The 9311-nt window shown below is 40.1% G+C and overlaps 1 protein-coding gene across 1 annotated transcript in view; it reads right to left on the bottom strand.

Moving 5' to 3' along the window:
* Positions 1 to 9311, bottom strand: part of VWA8 (von Willebrand factor A domain containing 8) — a 368307-nt gene that overhangs the window by 330909 nt on the left and 28087 nt on the right. Inside the window, exon 4 of the mRNA XM_015559449.1 lies at positions 5276 to 5443. Within this exon, the coding sequence (XP_015414935.1) occupies positions 5276 to 5443 (168 nt within the window). The remainder of the gene's footprint in view (positions 1 to 5275; positions 5444 to 9311) is intronic.

Consider the following 9311-nt stretch of genomic DNA (forward strand, 5'->3'; position numbering starts at 1 on the left):
CAAAGCTCAGCACAAAAAATATCTTCTTTAAAATGGGACCCTTTCTCATCCCCTCCTTCCATCAGAACCACTTTCGTACCCCTCCACTATGTCCTATGCAAGCATCTATCATCATACATTTGTGCAATGACTTCTGTACAAGATTTTCTCTTGCTGGATCCAAGGACTTATTACCTCTAGCACATAGCAGGACAAATGTCTGTTGATTGACTGCATGAAATAATTAAAAAACATAATGAGCCCTAACTGGTTTGGCTCAGTGGATAGAGCGTCGGCCTGCAGACTGAAGGGCATGTACCTTGTCTGATTCCAGTCAAGGGCATGTACCTTGGTTGCAGGCACATCCCCAGTAGGGGGTGTGCAGGAGGCAGCTGATCGATGTTTCTCTCTCATCGATGTTTCTAACTCTCTATCCTTCTCCCTTCCTCTCTGTGAAAAATCAATAAAATATATATTTTTAAAAAATAAAAAACATAATGAACAATTGTTTCTAGCATTACCAAAACCATGACCCTACATTTAATTAATAGGACTAACACTAACACTATGTCATATGCACTCAAAAACAAGAATCTGGATATAACCCTGTCTGAGAAACCAAGAGTATAATTTTCAGAGAGCTAAATATTTCTATTTTCCACTTATCTGAAACTTATAATCGGAACATAAACAAAATTTATATAAGCCAACTGTATCTGTTTCCACAATAACATTCTACTATAATCACCTCTATCATTAACATTTTGAGGTATTCTAATTTAGTATATTGAATCTAGCTAGAAATACATGGGACTTCAGTTATGGTGTTCAAATCCTTTTAACGTGGTGGTGTTTTGTGAAAAGATCTTGCCTATATTCTGTGAGGTTCCCATGAGATAGATTCTATGAATACAGAAATTATACTTACCAATAAAAATTATGTATTTATACTGATGATTACATTGGAAAAAATGTAGTACATCCTTCTCATTTAATAATAATAAGCACTCCTTGTAAACTAAAACCTGCTTGACCCCATACCCCAAATTCCTATCCAAAGTAATATGTTCAATAACTTTGCACAGAATTCTACTACATGAACAAATAATATATTGAAGTTCTTATTATGAAGTAACTCATATACTTAAAAGAATTATTCAATAATCTAAGTATTCTTTTTCAAATACAGTGAGGCCTTGACTTACGAGTGTCCCGACTAACGAGTTTTTCGAGATACGAGCCGTCTCTCGGCCAATATTTTGCTTTGAGTTGCGAGCTAAAATTCGGGTTATGAGCCAGCTTCAGATACCCCACCACTAGTTGGCGCAGCGAACATCACAGTGAACGCCACAACATCAGCCCAGCATCACGTGTCTCACTTGTTCACTATTGATTTGACATACGAGTAACTTGAGTTATGAGCTCCGTCACAGAACGAATTAAACTCATAAGTCAAGGCCCCGATGTAATTTACTAAAAGTGGCAAATAACTATATAGAGATAAATAATAATTATTTTGTAACTAGTAGCCCGATGCACAAAAATTTGTGCACTCGGGGGCGGGGGGGGCGGGGAAGGAGTCCCTCAGTTATTAAACATTTATCGGCACAACACTGACCACATCGGTTGTGGCGGTGGTCTTGTCAGAATGTGTTATATTATGCCGATGAAAGCACAGGAGAGAAATTCAGAAGGGGGATATTGAAGTAATGACTGCAGTAGGAGAAGAGGGAACCTATTTCCCTGGCCACAGGCGCTGGCACCCTGGACCACAGGGCTGGCAGCTTCTCCGGGTGGCTGCAGCTTGGGACCTCGGGCGGGTGGCTTGTCGATCTCCTGGGCTGTAGCCAGCCTCAGGCACTGGCACCTGGACCAAAGGTGGGCGGCTTCTTCTTCTGGTGGCTTCTTCTTCTTCTGTGCTTCCAGGGAGGGCAGTCAGTTATGTGTATATGTGTGTGCATGCAAGCATAGGCATGTACACATGTGTGTGTGGAAATCTGCTGGGCAAGTCAAAACCATACAAGAGTTGCCCCCTATCTCTTGAATCTTCCAGAGATATCTCCCACTTTTTTATTCTATCACTACTGGAGAGTCAGTATTTGCAGCCAGCCAGCCAGTGACTCTCTCAGTGTTTATTTCTGACTTCTTCTTCCCTGTCTGTCTTCCAATCCCTAATCATATTTCCACCTGGATGCATCATTTTTACTCCCAATATGCTGTATAGAGAAGGAGTCAGGATGCTGTCTTCCCATGAATAGTACTCAGTAACAAACCAATTGCATTTAAGTCGGGCAATGCCCCTACCCACCCTTCGAATCCCTTCCACCATGCATTTCTGTTCTCCCATTTGTTTGGTGGATTGTTCTGCTGCTCCTTCTCCTCACCCCACCACCCTTGGATCGTAATGTAAAATTCTTTTACCATGTCAAGAAATTATTAAAAATACAGGTACTTTGAAAAAAAAATACAGGTACTTCTCCGATCACTGGCTGGGGTGGGGATGGGGGTGCAGGGAAGAGGCAGCTGCTGGTGGCCCACGATCTATGTGGTAGCATGTAGCCGTCAGGATGGGTTTCCAATCACCGTCAGCAGCAGGCGGCTTCTTCCGTCCTTCCCCTTTCCCCTCCCAGCATTGCACCTATATATAAAAATTAACTGGTATCTTTGTTGGCGGTTAATTTGCATATCACCCTGATTTACCAATGGGAAGCGTAGCAAAGGTACGGTCAATTACCATGTTTGTCTATTATTAGATGGGATTAGAAAGTTTCTAAAGAGAAAATGTTCTGTATCATATCTATCTACTTTTAAAATAAACATCAATTATTATTCTTTATCTGTAATATATAAATTGATAAAACAAGATTTTTAAAAAATAAGCCCTAACCAGTTTGGCTCAGTGGACAGAGCGTCGGCCTGCGGACTCAAGGGTCCCAGGTTCGATTCTGGTCGAGGGCATGTGCCTTGGCTGCGGGCACACCACCAGTGTGGGGCATGTGGGAGGCAGCTGATTGATGTTTCGTGCTCATTGATGTTTCTAACTCTCTGTCCCTCTCCCTTCCTCTGTAAAAAATCAATAAAATATATTTAAATAATAATAATAATAAACTGTCTTTCTTTTAAATAAATTAACTATAACAATATGAATGAGTGATTTTAACTTTTCTTACTGATTAAATCCTCAAGTATTGCCCTGGCTGGTGTGGCTCAATTGGTTGGAGCATCGTCCCATACACCAAAAGTGGATTTGATTCCTGATCAGGGAACGTGCAGGAGGCAGCATATTGATGTTTCTCTCTTACATCAATGTCTCTCTCTCTCTCTCTCTTCCTCTGTTCCTCTCTTTAAAAAAATCAATAAAAATAATAAATTATCAAGTATCCCTTTATTATTATACTAGTATGGTACCATCTTTAGATACAGACAAAAGAAAACAACTATACTGCACAATGAAAACACCAGCTAGGAAACAGCAAAGAAACAAGAGTACTGAAAGGGTTGCCAAACAGGTTTCCAAGAAAACAGACTCATACAGTGGAATCAGAAAGAGATGCTCCTGGTCCTAGCAGTCACGGGCATCAGGTCCATCAGACCCTCTGGTATCATCTATTATTTAATGCCTAGGTTGTTTTGGGCTTGTATTAGCTCCCTGCGAGCAGGATCAAAAAGAAGCCTAAGACACAGATCCTGCTCTTGAGCAATCTGTAACCAACTTGGGGTAATAAGATTAACACATTTGTATCTCCACAGAACAGGTGTGAAAGAGACTAAATCCTAGAATGCAGAGGCAGAACAATCAGTCCCTTGGGACCTGGTTAGCCAGAGAGCTGCAGTGTGGTACGGCTGAAGATGAACGAACAGGGCTGTCTTCTGGTCCTTTTGTAGCACTACATGAACCCCTTCTCCAAAGTCTTTGAAGTCCCACAATCGCTTGTGGCCCTCTTTATACACACTTATATCACAGCATTTAAAGATTTTATTTCACTTATTCATCCATCTAACAAACAGTTATTGAGCACCTACCTGGTGCCAGGCATTGCCCTGAGAGTTGAGATAACATCAGTGACAAAAACCCCTCCCCTTATGAAAGTCAGAATCTAATAAAGGGATGCAGAGACTGAACTGAAAACATAATAAGTAAAGCACATAGAATGCTAGACTTTATGGGGGGAAAATAGAGTGGGGTAAGGGAGTATGGGGATAGAGGGCACACTATAGTTTTAAATAGAGGGTGAGGGCAGGCTTCATTGATAATCTATCTATATATATAAAAGCCCTAAGCAACTGACCGACAGGTAGTTTTGATGCGCACTGACCACCGAGGGACAGACGTTCAATGCAGAAGCAGAAATGACAGGCATGGAAACATGGAACAGACTGATGGATCTCATAGGAAAGGGGGGAGGGAGGAGGTAGGGAAGAGATTAACCAAAGATCTTATATGCATACTAGAGGCCCAGTGCACGGATTTGTGCACCAGTGGGGTCCCTCAGCTTGGCCTGCAGAGATCAGGCCAAAACTGGCTCCCCGACATCCCCTGAGGGGTCCTGGATTGCAAAAGGGCACAGGCCAGGCCGAGGGACCCCACCAGTGCACGAATCCATGCACTGGGCCTCTAGTATAATATAATATTTAAGCAAAGACTTGAAGGAGGTATAGAAGTAAGCCGGACAGATATATGGGAGAAAACCATTCCAGAAGAGTCAAGTGCTTGTGCAAAGCAACTATCAGGTATGAGAATGCCCATCTGACATGTTTAAGGTATAGTAAAGGGAATTCTAGCAGGGCCAGGGTATCTTTTAAATATCTACTAATTTCTGTCAAAATCTACTGGACTTTGTGCTTCCTGAGGCCAAGAACTGAACTTTTTTCAGATTTGTATTCCCACCACTGTCTAAAAGCCATTAGGCTTTTAGTAAATAGTTGTTGAGAGATGGAAAAAGGAAGACAGGAAAGGAGAAGGAAAGGGAAGAAGAATTAAAAGGAGAAAGAAAGAGAAAGGGACAGGAAAGAAAAAAGGAAAGGAGGGAGGAGGGAGGAAAAGAGGGAGGAAGGGAAAAAGAAAGTTATTAGATTGGCAAGATAAAGTAAAAATCTTGGAGGTTTTCTAAAATGGCCAGCAAATATTAGAAGAATCTTATAAAACTGCAGACTCATGACCTGACTTAAGCAATTTGCCACAGATATGGGCCCCTGCACATGTGTCCTCATTCTGCTACAGTTGTGTCTTACACAACAATGGCACTGCCCACAGCTCAGCAGTTAAGACAGAGCAGCTGAATTTTTCTTTTCTTACCTTGAGAAGTTTGTCATAACGCTCTGCAGACATGAGGAAGCGTCCATCTTCAAGCTGCATCTCCCTGTTTTCCAGCAAGTTGTTCAAAACAGGCAAAACATTCCTCTCCGCCTTTTCCAAGCCTTCCAAAACGAGAGTTCTGCCTTCTGTGGCTGCACGAACTGCACACTATTTCCAAGAAACAAAAACAATATGAAAATACAGAAGATAGCAGAGCATGGCCTAATTTTACTTGTAATGCAAATTATACTTGTGGTTCTTACAGGGACTGGAAATCAGGAAAGCTGGGTTCCAGTTCTTGATTTTGCTTTATCTGCCTAAATGACCTTGGGCAAGTGATTTTTGTCTCTTTAGGCCCGTTTCCTCCATTTGTAAAATGAAGAGATTAAAATAAACGATCTCTAAGGTTCCTTTCAGTTGTAACACTTCAGATAACACCCAATGAAATAGAAAACTCAGAACTCTCTTTGAATTGGTAACATAATTAAACAAGGAAACAGAGTCCTTAACTAGAGAAGGGAAAGGAAGACACAATCTGTCCTCTCCATCCCACAGGCTTCTTGGGAGGATCAAATAAGCAAGGTGAGAACACATGGAGACTGTCAGGTTTTAAACAAGGGTCACGTTAAAATGAATTCAGGTTTATCCTAATGTTCAATGCTGCCAACATTTCAAACTTATCAACAAATTCTAGTGAAATCTTTTAAAAAAATAAGGGAGCGGTGCATAGATATTTTATGTGATCATTTCTCAAAGCAGAAATTAGATCAACCATAAGGATCCTTTCCTGCCCTTCCAACTACAGAATTTCCAGAGACCTAGTTTTCTCAGAGAAATCAGAAAAAAACACAGCAAGATCCTTCTGGACAAATCATCTCATACAACAGGTTTAACAACCCAACACGTGGACACAAGGCATTTCAAGATAAAAGCAGCTACATGACCTAAAATCAAAAACTGTCTAAGCTCCTGTCCTAGATTTGCTTCTGATTTGATAGAAGACCTTAGGCAAACAATTATTCTGGAGGTCTGTGTCCTCATTTCCTAAATGAGAATATCCTCAAGGGGTAGTGTACACTATGAATCAAAGCAGTAGTGGAAAAAATGTTAAAGCTATCAAACCAATTAAAAGATATATTACTATTAACATAGACATGATTTTGTCACTAAAGAAAAGGGCACTGACTGAACACACACAAAGCTCATTTGGATCCTGAAGAAACTGGCAAAAAGTGGACAACACGTCGGACTTCTAGCACAAATAGTCCCAAACTCGGCCCAAGTTCTGAGTCTGGACAGTAGCACAGTAGCATGTTTGAATGACTCCAATAGGCTAATGGCACCCGGAAATATAAAACCTTTAACCACTTCAAAATCAGACCTCGAGGCCAAAGAAGGAGAGGTGCTAGATGAGCTATCTTTACTGGGACGGGCTTCCCAGTTAGAGACAGTCACTCAATCTAGAAATAGCTTGCCACACCAAGTTGCATTTCCTGAAGGTGAAGAGCAAGATGCAGTCAGTGGCGCCTTCAAGATGGGCAGGAAGGCCAGCAGTCCACAGCCCAGGTCAAAGGCCAGTCCCGCCCCCCTTCCCAGGCTGCAGTGCTCAGTGCTAGTGCCTCCTTGCTGGTGAGAAATGGGAATGTCCACTTAGAAGCATCACATGACTGCATCTGCTGTAGCTGCACTTGGTATGCAGGCCTTACGTAATCTTGGTGATAGAAACTTTAATGCAGCAGATAATGAGTAACAGTGATTGCAATTCTTTCTTGAGATAGCATTTTTGATACGATTTGCCCTTTGTTTAAGGAATATTTGACGTTTGTTTTTCCCTTTTCTGTTTCAATGGTTATTCTATATTTTCTTTTGAGCATGTCTATTATTAATAGGTAGTTAAAAGGATTAATAAATGCTCATGTGAATGGTTTGGGCAGTTCTGTTATTCCTTGGCATTATTTGTCCCACATGGGAAAATGTTGATTTAAAAAATTATTTTGATTAATCCTTAATTTCTTTGAATTCTCTGAATGTGCTGCATGAAAGGCAAAATTGCTTACTAATGGTCTGTTACTAGAGGATCTTTCTTTTAGTTATTGTATTTTTCACTTACATGTTCATCACCTGACTTTGAGGACTTTATAGCTCTATAGTAATATCAAATAATAACTTCATAACATTTTTTGTGTTAATACATTTATAAATATGTTATTAAATAGTTAATTCTCAAAGGGGTTGTATAGTTTAGAGCTTTAATAATGAATATCCACTCAAATACCAGTTTCGTGCCTTAATGACAGTATTTTATAACACTTTGGTTTTTATTTCTCTGTACAATTTCTCTTTCTTGTGCTCAGAATGCAGGTTAATAACAATTTAAATAAAAATAATGAAATTCTTATTATTAAAAAGTACACATTTGAAAAGAAAAAGAAAATATATATAGACATGATTTAATGAAAATAAGATTCCAAAGAGCTTCAAATTACTCAAAGGCGCTACAGCATAATACATTCAGGAAGCCAAAGAAAAAATTTTAAAAATTTACATTCCAAGTTTTTCCTTTTAAAATATTAAAATATCAATGACTTAGGTTAGTCACTTTACCTCTCTGGGTCTCCATTTCTTTTTAAAGCTACTCTATGGTACACGTTTCATTGATTATGGTGAAGATTAAAAAAGATAACCTGTGGCACACAGTAAGCCTTTTGAAAAGGATTGGCTGTTATTATTATGAATACTATTATCCTTGTAGTCATTGTCATCATTTTTTTCAGGGAAGTAGCATAATATGGTAAAAAAAAAAAAAAGCTAAACTCTAAAACTGGACAAATTCCACCTCTGCTATTTATCAGTTGTATGGCCATGGCCCTCTAAGGCTCTGTTACTTCACCTATAAACTGAGGAAGTCACCTCCTTCTTAAGGATGTTTTGAGAATTAAATGCACCTACCACAGCAGAGGTCTCCTCAATAGAAGTTATGTTTATGTTCCTTGATTTTTGTAAATGAATTATACAACTCTGCCAAACAGTTAACATTAATGAGTAGAAAAGAATTGGCCTGTGCAAGATGGCAACCTGGTAAGGAGCCAAGGCCTGAGTTACTAACACAGAGGCCACAGTAAACACAGGCAGATTTTCTCCAGTTGTGCAAGTGACAATTAGAACCTATTAGCCCAGTGGTTCTCAACCTTCTGGCCCTTTAAATACAGTTCCTCATGTTGTGACCCAACCATAAAAGTAGTTTCGTTGCTACTTCATAACTGTAATGCTGCTACTGTGATGAATCGTAATGTAAATATCTGATATGCGGGATGGTCTTAGGCAACCCCGTGAAAAGGTCGTTCGACCACCAAAGGAGTCGCAACCCACAGGTTGAGAACCGCTGTATTAGACAATGTGGCTGCAAAGGATCTGCTGCAAGTACCAGAATGCAGCCACCCTAAAGAGCCTGCTTCTGAAGGAGATCGTTTCCAAATTCCAAGTACTTAATTTATGAATGAACTTCTGAAAGACTACTTTGTAGCTTTCACAGTGGTTACATGTGGAAAGTGGCTTCAGCATTCATAAATGAGATAAAGTTTATAATATAAAATTTCCCCCTACTTGCTAAAATAAGTAAAAGAAATTTAGACAAGATAAAAATATTTTCTGATCAATAACATGATTATTCAATTTATTATAAAGAGTTGCTTTTGAGGACCTATAATATTTAAACAGTGCCTTTAAAAAGTGAATCCTCATTTTTTCTATTAGTAAGAGAAAAATCAAGAATAATCCAAAACAGGAGAACCAAGATGGCGGCATAGGTTAACGCCGGAGTTTGCTGCCTCGAACAACCACTTCAAAAGTGAAACTAAAAGACGGAACGGACATCACCCAGACCCACAGGAACGCTGGCTGAGTGGAAGTCCTACAACCAGGAGGAAAGAGTAATGCATACCGAGACTCAGAGGAGGCGCAGTGCTGAAGTCAAATTCTGAGGTGCGGAGTGCGCGGAGCGGGCGGCGGCGGAGGGCGCGGTTGGCGTTTTCAATCG

The sequence above is a fragment of the Myotis davidii genome, unplaced genomic scaffold, assembly GCF_000327345.1.
Source record: "Myotis davidii unplaced genomic scaffold, ASM32734v1 scaffold70, whole genome shotgun sequence".
NCBI lineage: Eukaryota > Metazoa > Chordata > Mammalia > Chiroptera > Vespertilionidae > Myotis > Myotis davidii.